Genomic DNA, 15,849 nt, shown 5'->3' on the forward strand with positions numbered 1-15,849 from the left:
TCATTCTATTAAAGCATTAATTTCTTTTCTTTCTTTTAAAAACAAATCTGTCATTTTATTAACTAGATACATTAATAAATTATACATGACAAATGACATTCAACGTGAATAAATACATAAAGATATTATATAAAAAAGATCCAGTGAAGACCAAGATCCAGTGAAATATCTTCACAATCTTGTGAAGTCTATATGTCCATCATTGTAATCGAGTCACAGTTTTTCTCTGCAGATGATGAGGTTGTACAAATCACCCTGACACCAGTTGCCCTTGTAAAATCTCTTTAAAAATCTTATTCTAAGAAAAAGTTTAGAATAAGAGTGAGCAAGTCCTTGCTTGGGGACGTAATGAGTGTCCTTAAAATATTTTAAAAAATTATGGCTCACTCCACAACAGCACTTTCGTGCAAGGTGAAATTTATTTACATTGTTGATTGGGGAAGTAATGTGTTTAATTATATTATTTTGGTGAAAAAAAAGAGAGTAAATTTGTTAAGTATATAAAAGTTACAAAAAAAAGGGCAAATAAACAGAGAAAAATCCAAAACACTTGGTTCTTGGAACTTAAGAGTTTCATGTTTTATTCAATGCAATCTGACATTCTCCACAATGTTTATGTGTGGTTTAAGTGTCCAAATACTTTTCACAGTAGAACATCAATTTATTCGTAAAATAAAGTCAACAAATAGCACCCCACTAGATGTCACCAGAATACTGATAACTGGTTGAGAGCGCTTTATTTTGTAATGAGGAGCGATTGGATTTGTTTAGTTTCTAGTTTAATTAATAATTTAAACCGAGCCAAATCTTCAAAGCTAAATTTACATTTTCTGTTCATTCATGCTCTAGTCATAGAATGTGAAAAATTATAATACTAAATTGTATTAAATTAAAAAATGTGTTCGCTTGTGTAGCCTAATCAGCGTAATACTTTAATTAAATAATCTGATATAAGGTTATCCGAAGCCAAATATAGGTAAAGCTATTTGCATATTCATTCAAAGTCAAGTCATAAACTGTGAAAAATAATACTACTAAATTGTAAAAAATCCAAAAATGTGTTTGCTTATGTGATTTTCGTAGCTTATTGTTTGATTTTCCATGCATAAATAAAAGGAAATGAATGTTCACGTCCTCACAGGAATTGAAAATAAATGCATGGGATGAAACTATAGACAGAAGTGGCTTTCTATCTCTTCACTCTCATCAATTGCAATTTCGCTTACAACTGTTTGAGTAATGAGGGCGTTCAACTCAAATGACATTCACTTATTTTCATTCAGCTAAAATCTGACAGAGTGTTCAAATGTAGAAGCTCTCCGCCATGAAACAGATTTTTCTTATAAGATGACTTCAGGCTTTATACAGGTCAGGGTCCTGTTGGATCGGCTACTGTACACCTGAGGATGCACTTCTACATGAGGACGCGAAGGCAGTGCTCTAGCGCTCGGGGGAGGAGTTACAACACGACCACCTAGTAACCAGTAACGTAAACTGACCAGAAGGGTCGTAAATACGAAACCCGATCCGCGAAGTCGGATCTTTTGTGGAGCTGCTTCAGCGCTCGCAGACTGAACTCGTCTCGAGATTGAGAAGACAACCCTTGCGAAATGTGAAGGAATAAAGAAAAAGCAATAGTGCACGCAACATATGGAAACGTGGGAAAGCGTCGATGCGCGAGGCTGGAAGTAAGAGACAGGAATTCATAAATAGACAACGAAGCTTCCTCGAGCAACTGGAATAAACCCGGAATTTCATTTTTATTTGGTAGGTTTGGGTAGCTGCATGTCATCATTTCATATAATAATTTTCATATATGCAGTGTTTTCTACCATTAAATTTGAATGAACTTATGAACTTCTGCATCGAGACGGCGAAAGTAACTCCAGTTTATTGCTCTTCTCTAGTAAAGCGAATGAATCGAGAAAGTTTTCTATTTTAGACTGGAGAAAATGGATCACAAATTGCTCAAGCATGTTATTATTATAATTATTATTACTACTACTACTACTACTACAATGAACATTCAGATATATCGTGTTTTTCATAGCCCACCAGCGGTGAAAAATTATTAGATAAATAATATAGGCTACATTTCGTTAACTGGTTTTGTGTTTTTGTAACTTTAAAGTAGCTACAGTACATCACATTCACACGTTTGTCGTTTATATAGCCTACCGACAAACAAAGTCAGAAAAAAGTTCCTGAGTGCATGACTTTACGTTGTCTCATTGCTCTTGTTTACCTGCTGTTCTGCTTTATTTTGTCCGCAATATGATGCGTCTTCACGGCTTCAGCGGGCAAGCTGGTCATATAGATTAAAGCACAAAGTAAGGTTAAATTAGTTTGTGTGTGTGTGTGTGTGTGTGTGTGTGTGTGTGTGACTATAATTCATTTGTAATGAGAACCTAAACCGGTTATGTTCTTTTGTATTACGTTCAGACGTCTCAAGTGAGTATCATAGTAATATCTAAAGTTACAAAGTTAATAATTGAACTACACAGCACGAAAATACTCAGGTGGTTGAAGTGCAGCTTTCAGACAAACTCGAGTCAAGTTTCTCAGAGCTGTTTCACTGATAAGTTCTGGAAGCCGAGTAAGAAAACATAATTTATTATATTACCGACCGGTCACTACAGAAGTGGATGCCACATCAGATGAGTGTTTTTATGACAGAGTTTTGTTAAAGAGATAAAAATAATATAATAAAAATGGTCTACATATCATGTTGTCTTAATCATGTCTCTCTTTCATCTCTGGAACAAAGAACGATATGTTTATGTCTTTCATAGAGTTATAGTAGGCTAACTAGTATTCTATATGTGAATGGTGACTGCATCTTTTTAATAAACAGCTTAATTTTGGTTTGTTTTTCACAAAAATCTATCCTGTTCTTTTAAAATACTAGGAATATGCTGCATGATCCGAATAGACTACTTTCGTTCTGCTTTTACTGTGTTGTTTTGTCCTTTTGTCTTGATAACCCTTTGTGGTTCCTATCCGTTTCCGTTGAATGGAGGTGAGCAGTATTAATATTTGTCACAACTTTTAGAAATTGTATACCTTATGAGTTTGGACTGACATGAGGCTTTCTAAATGGTGACAGAGCTTTAATTTATTTCATTTTTGGTGAACTGTCCCTTTAAGGGTGGTTCATGTAGGTCACCACAATTGCTTTCACACAGTACAGCCATCAGTCATAACAGCGTAAAGTGCAAGATGACATCTGCCCTCCTCACATTTGCGGTTGGTTCCTGTTCTGTGTGGCATCTTACACGCACAGCATGGGTAATTTATAGCTATTTATTTGGTTGGGTTGTACTCACAGCATAACGGCACAGCCATGCCGTGTGATCAAACATTATTGACTTACACAGTCAATAACTGTGACAGCTGTGGTTTTTCATTCTCAGTACCACAGAGAAATGCTACTTAAAGCAACATGCAAGAGAATGAATGGCCCAGCACACATCATTTAAGCATTTATAGAGAAGAGAGCTGCTCTTTTGAGGACATTAACGTTTAATTTACACGTACTTATGTCTTCAGATCGAGGTTATGTTGGACCCTTTTACATTTTGAATTAGTCAGGGTTGACTTATGTTAGTACTGAAGTGAGTCAGATGCTAATGAGATACTTTTGATACATTTTAGTAAGTATAAAAAGCTTTGGTTCTTGTGATTTTCTTATGACTTTTTGGTGTCCTGTCGATGGAAATTTATCAAAATTTGGTGAGAGTAGAGAAAAGTTTGCATAGTGTGTAACGGAGCTCACTGGAATTCTCAAACATCATTTAAATTCATTTGTGAGGGTAAATGTTGACATTTTTAACTAGAAACTGGATTTGTTTCAGTGTTGGAGCCCAGGTTTGTTGTGAAGCTTTGAAACTGGTGTTGATGAATCATCTTGAAAGCCGTTACCATCTGCCAGATTTTTTTCAGGTCTGTTTACCCCTCGTTCGTGTGCCTTATCCCTTCAGCAGAAGTTTTGCACTTTATACAAAGTCTTAAAAGTTGTGAGCAGCGAGAGCTTTGTGTCTTTTTCGGTATGGAAAACATGTCTGGTGAGAAGGCTGTTTAGTTATCTGAGCTCTCTCTCTCCATGAAGAGGTGTTTTTTTTTTTTTGGACCTTTCCCCTGCTCGTAAAGTGCTGAGGGAGAGGCAGAAAATGAGTACAGCTTTACTCACATTAGCCTCGAAAAACCATCAACATACAACATTCACTTTCATGCAAATAATTTGGCTGCATAATTGTGAAAGTTTATTGGTTCCCACTACTATTGCTTTTTGATGCCATTTTTACTTTTTTTCTTTTTATCCATTTTGCTGATTGTCTCACTTTTTTTTTCATATTCATTATTAAAAAGTACAAAAATATCCAAAATATAATAATTTGCAATCTGGCAAGACTTTTTGCAGATTACAGTAATTATTTTAATTAGCAAAGCTGCCATAAGCATTGTGAGTTTAATACAGCGTGTCCATTTATTTAAAAATAATCAGATAAAATAAAATAATCAGTATTTATTAACCTTTGGATAAAGAAAAAAAAAAAAAACTTAAATCTATGTATATTTTGAAGAATGTTGGTAACCAAACAGTTGATGTTAGCCATTGATTTCCAAAGTATGGAGAGAAAAAAATAATATATAGTCAATGGCTACCATCACTATCCCTAAGTCCTTAAAAATTCTTAAATCAGAGCAGAAAGTTAAAAATAACTAAATAAAGTCATGGCATTAAGTGTTGCATGCACTGCAACAATTAATTAATGCCTTCCTCAGTATTTTTGTTTTCCAATACAAATATCTAAATATCCTTTTATAAAGACATTTACCAGAGAAAATGCAAATGTCAAATAATTGAACAAAATATAGTTTATGCTTAAAACAAGAACAAATATATGTCAACGGGGCATTAAAACTTGTTTTCCCATTTTATTCAATTGTTTGACAGACATTTGTTACTTCATTTTGATCATTTCCACAGAAAACAAGATGATCTTTTATGTAATGAAATTTTGCTTCTCAAGTAAATGTATCCTGATTTTAGAGTTGTTTTTTTGTTTGTTTGTTTTTTGGCACATTTGCACTGGAAAACAAGACAAAAATAGTTGGGAGCAGAGGTATTCAAGCCTTATTTTATTTTATTTAATTAATTAATTAATTAATTAAATTATTTTTGTGTATATAAAATGATTTTTAGTAATGGAGATGACTTGGCATTGTTGCTAATACAACTCAAACACAAACAACTGTTCCCTTCAAATTATTCCTTAAATTTAAATCTTAAAATGTTCTTAAATTTACCTGCAAACCTGACATTGCTGTGCCACCATTTGAATGAGTTTTTCCATACTTGATATTCCCCTATTATTGTGTCAGTAATTGTGCGTTTCAGATAAACCAGACCTAATTGACACGTAAAAACAAAACAAACTGTGGTTGAGTGCATTAAAATGCTGGTCTCTTCCTAAGTGGGTTCCTCTTTACCAGAATAAGTTGCAAAGTGGACCAGACTATGAGTACAATATGCCAAACATTGTTTAACATATACAAACACATTTATTAGGTATGAAAGACTTTGTGTACAAAGGATTTTACTATCATTAAAATAGCTTTACCCTTCGCTACCCAGTATTTAGTCAAATACTATATTCAAAGTGCAGCCAGCCTTGTTTGAAGTTCAAGTTAATGATGTAATCATTGAGTTATATCTAGTTTGACTCAGACACATTTGCGTAGCCCGTTCATGTCTGGGTTATCTGCTGCTCCTGCAAATTGAATGTACTAGTCTCTTCATTCTAAACACCCCCCACCCCCAACCCCACCCACCTTGCTCACTCGCTTTTTTTATTTATTTATTTTTTATTTTAGAGTATATAAGTAGATGTCACTAAAGCCACTTCTTGTAATTTATGTTGTGTATCTGAGTTATGTTTCTTATTTTATATAATTATGTATATAATTATACTGTTACTGTAGAATTGTACATTATTGCCCCTCATAGTTGAAAATATTTTGAAAGATTGCACAGGTGTGATTTGCAGGTTCCTTTTATGCATCCATTTAACTGAATTCATTAAAAAAGGTCAGTGATGCTAAGTGCACTCACTTGTATACTAAGCTGTAAATTTATTGGTTTTGCTGATTCTTTTATGAGATTAAAGACGATGAACAAAACCATGTCTACATTTTTATAGAAGCCTAATCCCACATTCATCTGGAAAGATTCTTTTCTTTGAGCAACAGTTTCTGCTTTACATTAATGGAATTTTACAGCCTCTTATTAACACTTATTAATTATATATTTTTGTATTATAAATATTTGTGTGAACTATTCTAATTGGCTAACAAATTTGAATACAATCTAACAAGCTGCTTACTACATATGTACCTCTCTGTGTGTAATTCGGTCTTTGTCTAAGCCGTCTTCTGAAGTTAAATGCTTTAAAACATACATCATTGGATCTGAAGCATTAATAAATCACATTAAACAGTGTTATAAAGTGAGCACTGACATTTAAATATTTGAACAACTCCCACTTCCTGTTGCCGTCCCCACTAGGCTGAGGTTTGGCTATATTATGTTACCGCATACTAACTGACATAATACTGACATAAAGATTGTTATATTTTCCCCATTTTTTTTTTTTTTTTTAATCTTGGTAAAATCTGTTCTCTTAAAGGGATAGTTCACTGAAAAATTAGAATTGTCTACATTTACTCACCACCGTGGTGTTCAAACCTTTTTTTTTTTTTTTCTCTCTCTCTATGTTCTTCAAAATATATTCTTTTGTGTTTCAAGGAAGAATGAACATTATACAGGTTTGGAAAACATGAGGGTGAGTAAATGATGACATGATTTAAATTTTGGGGTGAACTATCCATGCAGATACCTCTGAAATGCCAACTGTGTGAAAGAAGCTTTTATAACGGCTTTGTTGATAATGTCATTATTACACTTACAACTTTATTGTATGCTTTTATTAATCTGATTTCATTTATCTTTTTCAGATAGAGGGATTCCTGATGTGGCAGCTTAATGCAAACTCGATGTAAAACCAGAAAGCCCTTCTGTAAAACATGGTGAGAGGGGTTCTTGAAACCGATGAGCTTACCAGGCAACACTGCTGCCAGTATGGAGCACTCTCTAACTAATGTGAACTTGATGGGGATGATGATATTACACATAGCAATCATGGAACAGACACATTGACAAAGATTAACTGCACTCACTCTCAGTGCGCTGCTGCCAATCAGCATGCTGCGGATACCGTCACTCAAATTTGGCCGTGTCTACCGGTGTGGCAAGTTCCTCTTCATCGTAGCTCTTTTTGTTATCCTGCTGATGAACACTCACAACCTTTTCGCCTCTTTCCAGAGGAACGAGCTCACCGACCGGCGATTCATCGGCCTCAACAAGTGTCCAGCCTGCTTCGGCACTAGCTGGTGTCGCAAGTTCATGAACGGCCAGGTGACCTTCGAGATGTGGGGTCGCCTGCGCTTCCTAGACTTTTTCAATGTAAAGAACGTTTATTTTGCTCAATACGGAGAACCCAGGGAAGGAACACGCAGGGTTGTGCTCAAACGCCTGGGCTCCAACCAAGAGCTCGCAGAGATCGATCAGAAGATCTGCAAACGGGCCACTGGAAGGCCTCGCTGTGATCTCATCCAGGGTATGTACAAAACGGAATTCGCCCAACTTAACGGGGATGTACGACTGCTGACCCCAGAGGTGGTGGAGGGCTGGTCGGATCTGGTGCACTGCCCCTCGCAGAGGCTTCTTGACCGTGTGGTCAGGAGGTACGCGGAGACCAAGGACTCTGGCAGCTTCCTGCTGAAGAACCTTAAGGACACGGAACGAATGCAGCTGCTGATGACGTTGGCGTTCAACCCTGAGCCGCTTGTGCTGCAGGTATCCACACACTAGTCGATAAAATATCTTCTTTAAATGCATTTTCAAGTTGCTGAACCTTTCTTTTGATGCTGAAGCACTGGGTCTGATGCCCGCTTGGAAGTTAAAGGGATTAACGATGTATCTTTGCATATTTTAAAGTTCTGCACAAGGCTGTGTAAATAATAGATACTTTGTGTCTGTTGGTGGTCACTTAGAGATTTCTCTGCTTTGGGCAACAGCGTGTTTGTCCTGAAGAATTCCTTCAGACATAAATCATGGGCATTTGTTATTCCATAAGAAAAGTTTAAAAACACAGAGCTGGCATATTGTTCTGAAAGTTATTTTGTCCAAAACATGTTTTTAGTATAATAAACATTTTCCACTTAAGGGTGTGTAATATTGATGAAAAAATATATCTTTATATGTTCTGGAATTTCATCAATAGCGATGGTTAGATGAAGTCTTGAGTATGTTTTTGTACTGGTACCTTGGCTGGTTTAGACCTGTTGTGGACAGCTGACTTTTGAATATTTTCACAATCTTCAAATTCTCTGTGGTGGTTAGTTTCTTAGCAGTGACAGAAATTAACTTTTCCAATCAAGAACTTGTATTTACGCTGGCCCAGTAGTGCACAACACAACAAAATTGGCACAACACAACAGAAACAAGCAGAGGGATTTAATGCAAGGTCTAATGGAATCCAAATTTTGATATCAAATATATTATTATGCTAACCATCAACCTTTTTAGAATTTCTAATCGCGATTACAATTATGGATGCCACAATTACGTAATCGTTCAAAGCGGCAATTAATCGTTCAAAGTCCACTTATGTTATTCTGCACACTTAAGATATGTTTTTTTCTTTCTACATGTTATCTTAAGGGTCTTTCCATTGTTTTAGTTTTAGTATAACATTATAATACCATTCATATTTTTTACAACTTTTTTTATATTTTAAAGAAACCAATCCGATGTATATTTGACATTTGAGGCTTATTACTATAGGAATGCACTAAAGGTTTTTCAGTTAGTGTTTTCAGCTTGTTTGTTTTCATATAAAAATATGGCATGCAGTTGCATCAAACAATGGTATAAACATCATTCAATATAAAATGTGATAATCGTAATTAATAATCGCAATTACAATTTCAAGGGAATAATCGACAATTATGATTTTTGTCATAATCGTGCAGCCCTATTATTATGAAAGCTTTAAGTTTCTATGGGGCAGTACATTAAATATCAGGCCATTTCATGGTGCCCTTTCTATAACGGAGTGTCTGTCTACACTGTGCAAATAGACTGCCTTGTTGACAGATAGGTTGCTTACACTAATGTCTGGTTGGGACACACAAATTTAAAAATGACACCCGCCATGTAACAGCTGTAGTGGTGTATGGAGTAAGGCATATAGAAGTACCTTTTGATACAATCGATCCGAATTCAAATCTGCCTTCTGCCGAACTCGCTCTTCTAATATTTGAAAAGTGGAAATAATGTGCATGATGAGTGTTTGATAATGAAGTATATCGGGGTTATGGATAGGTGTAACATTGGCTTTATTGCCCCAATACTATGGCATCCATTTAATAATTTCGCTACACTCTAAAAAATGCCGGGTTAAAATAACCATTTAATTTGGCAACCCAGCGCTGGGTAAATATTGAATAAAACACATGCTGGGTTATTTTGACCCAGCTTGTTGAGGGGTTTCATCATTTGTATTGACAGTAAAAATGACCCAGCAGCTGGAAAAAAAAAAAAAAAAAAATCACCCAATAAAATGATCCAACAGGGTGAATCCAGCATTTGGGTAAAAAAATAAAACAACCCAGCATTTTTTATAATAATGTATATAATAATTTGCACTCTATGCTACTATTGCGTCCTGTTACTGTGAGTTATTTGGCAAACCAGAGCTGGGTAAATATTGGACAAGAACATATGCTGGGCTTTTTTAACCCAGTTTGTTGGGTTTTATACATTAACCCATTTGATGGGTTGTTTTTTTGACGTAGTGCTGGGTTCATAGTCGGACTTATCATTGGGTCTGCCTTGACTGCAGCCCATGGGCCCCGCCTTTGCCTGTTTACATTTGTTTGATTTATTTGGTTATATGCCAGTCAGAAATTATTAGCCGCATTTCCACTGCACACACAAGGGCTAAACGGCCAGTCAGGACTAACAGCTTCCAACTACCACCTTTGAGGCCATAATCAAACAGCATAAACTGGTAGGCTAGTTATGATTATTTCACATAGAAGAAGGACACACGTATTGAATCGTGACTGTGCTGATTAATTTGTGATCACATAGCTACTTTAAACAGCTCCATTAAGCCTATAACCCAAAAGAGCACATATTTAGAATGATACTGATAAATTATCATATGTTCACGCCTCATTTCTTTACAGAGGATGATTCTATATTATATTAATGTTCCACTAAATTATGTGATCTGTAGAGTTTTGAGTGCTCTCTCCTGTCTCACTGCCATCACACATAGTGGGGCAGAAATGTCATCAAAATGATATATATAATATATAACAAAATAGGAGTTAGCCTATCACACAAACAAGAGTCATGTTTTTCTGAATATCTGCATGATCTCAAATGTACAATAAACAAGTTACTGAGTAACTTTCAGACACAAAATTCCAGAACTGCGGGATCTCCGAGCAACACTGTGTTTGGTTCCTGACCAGTAAATGCTTAAATCAGGCTGTAAGTACATTCATTTGTGAAGTTAAAAGAATCGGTTAATTTAAGTATTAAGACAGTCACTTGCTGCTGCTTACTGCCTGTTGTAGTTTTACATTTAAAAAAGTAGCTTATTTCATTTTTGCAATCATTAAATATTTTTACATTAAAATGTTATATTTAAACTTAACATTATGCAGAATCTATGTATGGATTTTGTTGATAGTGATTTCATTTGATTTTAATTTAATTTGAAGCAACATGTTTTTATTCAGAATTTGATTAAATTTAAGAATCCGACGTAAGAGGACACATAGGTTATGACAATAATCTTTTCTAATACTATTTATTTATTTATTTATTTTTTTGCTCCGTGTAATTTCAGGGTTTTGATCTCTCAACTGAGAGAACACATCCTGTTTATCGTATTATAATGACTTTTATATTAGATCTAAACTTTGACTATGCTAGACATGTTGCATATTAATTGTACTATACATGAACCTCAAAGCATCTTTTATTTTTTAGTGTATTTTGTGTTACTCCATAATGATGTTCTAGGCATTTGTATAGTATAGCTAGGACCCAAACATAACCTCAAGCCCAGGGGACCCCGGCCCCATAAGTCCTGCCCTGGCTGGGTTAGTCAACCTATCGAAGATTTTTGATTTTAAATAATAAAAATGTACTCTAAAATCTGTTTTATATATAGGACAAGAACAGTTAATATACATTTATTTATTATTATTATTTTTATTTTTATTCAATGTCATGTCAGAAAACTTCTATCAGTAGGCTGTTCCAGTTCATTAAATGACTTATATTCATGTTTGAAAAGTTACATCAAAAACAGAAATAGAAATACAAATCTTTAGTCTTTAAATTTGAGTCAAACCTGGTATAATTTAGCCTTTTAGCTTTAAAACAACTGTAATACTTAAAGATTTAAATTTAAAAAAAAAAAAACCTTCTTTGGTTAATAAATAGAATTAGGCTACTCTGCAAAATATCTGAATAACAGAAAAGCTTAAGAAAAGTTAGGCTACATGTATCAAGCTGTAAGCATTAAACTTTTCAAAACAATGAGTGCCATATTTCATACACACTGACATACTGTATATGTATTGGCAGTCACTAATACTAATTTTGCCTACTCCTAAAAAAACTAACAAACAAACAAAAAAAACATGATTTTGTAGTGTCATTCATGCACATATGCTTTGTATTACCACACAGTATATAAACAACATTCTGATATTTTATAAACTAAATTCTTATTGCTTAGAACTTTATAAACATCAACATCTGATAGTAGATCAGTAAACACTGATCTAAACATTCCTAGACTGTAACATTCATCATTCTGCAGAGATGGCAGAAAGTACTTTATAATTAACTGTAATTAAATTACCTAAATATGTACAGTAATCCCTTACTTTTACAGTGGATATGTAATTTAATTACAGTAATGCATTACTTAGTAACGTGTTACACCCAACACTGGCTCAACAATGGCGCACTAGATCAATAGCACTCTTATTGTAGTCAGTTGAGTGCACAGAAACTTTGAAGAACATCAAAGTAGTGTTGTGTTTCAGCACTGGTCACACATTCGTTTGGCGGGAGGTTAAACTTCCATGGTCGAATCGATGCGTCATTTGCTTTGAGTGTAGATCCGGTGGATGCTGTGTTTGTAAAAGGCTAGTGTTCCAAGCAGACGTTAGCTGCGATGTACATTTAAACAACCAAAAAAAAAAGAAAAGAAAAAAAGAAAAGAAAAGGAAAATGTGAGATTATAATGTGTTCCTGTATATACAGTGATAATTTGATAGGTATGCAATGTAATACAAACCTTAATTTGATTCATAAAGTTTCCTGTCAGGCAAGTTTTCTCAGAACAGAAAACAGAATGAACGTTGACAAATGTATCCAGTTTAAACTGGTTCGGCACAGACTACACAACATTGTGTTAAATTTTAACAGGTTTGGGTTAGACACCCCGGGGGTTCATCATTTGTATTGATGGGGGAAATGACCCAGGAGCTGAGTTACAGAAAAACTACCCAGCACCTAGGTAAAAATATGAAAAAAAAAAAAAAAAAATGACACAAAAATGAATAATAATAATAATTAGGCTAACTTAGCATTTTTCAAGTGTAAATAGAATCTAACTACTATATACACTTGTAAGGTAGGCATGTGCCGGTGTGAAATTTTGACAGTATGATAACCTTAAGCAAAAATATCACTTTATTGTTACAGCTCTAAAATGTGTTAATTTTAAATGTCTGGGTAAAAAAAAAAAAAATTACACAATATATTTTGAGCAACATACAGAATATTTGGAACAGTAGTATTTGTTTATTTTTTCTTTGATTTGTTACTGAAATGTTTGCTGAATTGTCAGCTTTTGATGTGGATAGTTAATTTGCTGCTAGAGCTACTGCTGCCCTACAAAGAAGAAAAATAAAGACTGACATCTTTATTTAACCTAAATCTGTAATTACAGTTATTTAATTGTAGTTATATGGTTCATATACAACATTTATATCATTTCATATCATTTAGTTATGTTACATTTACATGTATGTTTAGTCATTTAGCAGACACTTTTATCTGAAGTGACTTACAAATGAGAACAATGGAAGCAATCAAAATCAACAAAAGAGCAATGATATACAAGTGCTATAACAAGTCTCAGTTAGCTTAACGCAGTACACATAGCAAATATAATACATATTATAACACATATAACAGAAGCAAAAACAGAATGTTCTGACTAGCTTTGTGAAATTCTACTATATGCCTGAACAAAACAAACAGCAGAAGCTCTGAATGAGATGCAGATTCACTCTCTGACAACAGGAGGTGCTTATGGAACAGCAGAGATACAGCCTTTCCTTCTATCTAAACTTTTCTGAAGACTTAGTTTCCCTCAGATACATTCATATAAAACCCAATTCAGTTTTTAGGATTTTCTTCCTATATTTCGCACATCGTGCGGGCCATTTACAGTTGGTTTATTTGCCCAGTTAAAGAATTAATTGTGTGTTATTAATAGTTCTCTAACCATAAGTCAGAAGTGTATGTAGTTAACAGGGATCACCACTCGGTTTATGACACTGTCTACATTGTCTAGGCACTTGTACCAGTATGCCGTTGTTTTTTTGTTTTTTTTATTCATACCATGTGCATATAATTCAAACCGGTTTACCGTTTGAACTGGTATATCAACCAATCATCTTATGTCAAAATTCTTACATTCAGTTGATAAATTCAGTTAGAAGAAGATGCTGTTACCAATCAAATGAAATCAATATCAGAATCCATCTTCACACTGCAGAAGCTGCATCTAAAGTGCAATTTAGATGTACACAAACGGAGGTGGATTGAATGCATGCATACTGCATTTATAATTGCATAGATCACTCTCCTAGAATTTTTTGTTGACAAAAGCAAAAACAGTGTTAAAATGTAACTGTAATTGTTAACTTATCCTTTATTGGACTGTTTTGTTAAATCAGTGGGACATTTGTAATATTTTTGATCTCTGGGGAAAACAGCACTCTTGCTTTGCCATTTGCAAACTTCATCCTTGCGACACAGACTCAGAAAACACTAGTTTATTAGTAAATGATTCAAATATCTCCTTACTATTGCCCCCGTCACATTTATGGTAATTACTTTTGTCGGTGCTTTGCGGCAAGCTTGAGCCTATTGCGTGTATTTGAACGGAGAGCTGTTCAGCTGCGCTGCTGCTGCGGGACACTAAATACCGTCGAGCCGTTCTTATCAGTCGCGCTAGCACGGTCTCATGTTGTTTCCACCAGCGCAGCAATTTTTTTTTTTCATCACTAATTGATGGATGTATAAAATATAAAACTAAGGAGAAGTTTAAAAAAGTCGGGGTCCGTTGGGCTCGGGCTGAAATGCAGGGCTCTAGTGTCTGTTGTTTAGCCACAGGGAGACTTTCAGTGTCGTGGATACTTTTTTTTTTTTTTTTCTCGAACGGCTGGTCGCACCGGTGCGACCTCTGATTTTTTTTAGTCGCACCATTGAGAAATTAGGTCGCATGAGCCCTGTGGCGGTAATGCACTTATAAGTCTGCGATCCGTCGTCGTTAAAACAATAATTGGGATATTATCATAGACAATTTACACCACATACGCCTATTTTTTTCTTGTGTATTCATTCACACCAATAAGAGTCCTTGACAGCTTCTGTTTTTTGCACCCTTCAGCCTGGCATTGATTTTTAGACCCTGCTAATCTATTCCAGTTTCTTTTGCGATTGACCCAGTTTGTCGAAGGCCTGGGCAAACAAAAGGACATCTCTGTGTGAGCAGCCAATATCCGTTCTCACCTCCCATCATTCACTCCATCTGCCACACCTCAAGCATTCTAGGTGATAAAGGCAATCTGATCTCTCTCCGGAGAGCGAGCCGCTCGATTTGATTAGCAACATACAGTTTAGCCCCCTTTTGCCCTGTAACCTTTGCAGCGGTTCGGTCAACATAATGAAATGTCATTACTTTGCTGTGGATGCTGTTAATGAATTGGCTCCTAATCCATAGATCTGATTAAGTGTGAACTTCACCAGCGCTTACTGCTGAAAACATGTTAAAGCTAACAGATGCTTGTCCCCTTAGAATGCTCTAATGGCACTTTTCCCACTGCTTGTACGACTCGACTCGGCACGGCACGGCTCAGCTTTGTTTGGGTTTCCACTAGTATCGCTTTAGAATGGGCAGGATTATTCATGTCATTATAGTTGTGCCGCCTCTACTACCACGACTCCTGAAAAAATGTTTTAATTCCGCGTCGCCCCATCGAGCTCTCGCTGGATCCGCTCCTCTGCTATCAACGAGAGGAACGTCTGTACTTCCCCAACAGACAATGAAACAGCCACTTTTTGGCTGTTAAAAAAGGTGCGCTCGTTCAAAACAGTTGCGTTCAGTTCTTCGCTGGCTGTGGTGATTTAAATCTAGTGGTTCTGTTGTGTTTGTGTTGCAAGTTCAGTGAGTTCAGTGGAAAACCCACCTAAAGTGAACCATACCGTGTCTTACTGTGCCGTACCATGCAGTGAAAAAGTGCCATAAATTATACATCTCACTTCCTGAAGCGAAGAAAGGCCGGTTTCTCTAGTTTTCTAGAAGTTGTATCAACCTTTTGCAGCTTCATAAGGCAGGCAAATCTGCTTTCCAATTTTTTGACTGTGTTGGAAACCTGAGGCAGCTGCCTTGTTGT

At 35.5% G+C, this 15,849-nt stretch overlaps 1 protein-coding gene across 1 annotated transcript in view; it reads left to right on the forward strand.

The window, feature by feature from the left end:
• The first annotated feature begins 1,465 nt into the window (after positions 1-1,465).
• The window catches only part of dipk2aa (divergent protein kinase domain 2Aa), a 38,122-nt gene continuing 23,738 nt past the window's right edge, over positions 1,466-15,849 (forward strand). Inside the window, exons 1-2 of the mRNA XM_042770745.1 lie at positions 1,466-1,767; positions 7,018-7,918. Coding sequence (XP_042626679.1) covers positions 7,265-7,918 — 654 coding nt within the window. The 5' untranslated portion in view covers positions 1,466-1,767; positions 7,018-7,264. The remainder of the gene's footprint in view (positions 1,768-7,017; positions 7,919-15,849) is intronic.

This window comes from Cyprinus carpio, chromosome A2 (assembly GCF_018340385.1).
Source record: "Cyprinus carpio isolate SPL01 chromosome A2, ASM1834038v1, whole genome shotgun sequence".
NCBI lineage: Eukaryota > Metazoa > Chordata > Actinopteri > Cypriniformes > Cyprinidae > Cyprinus > Cyprinus carpio.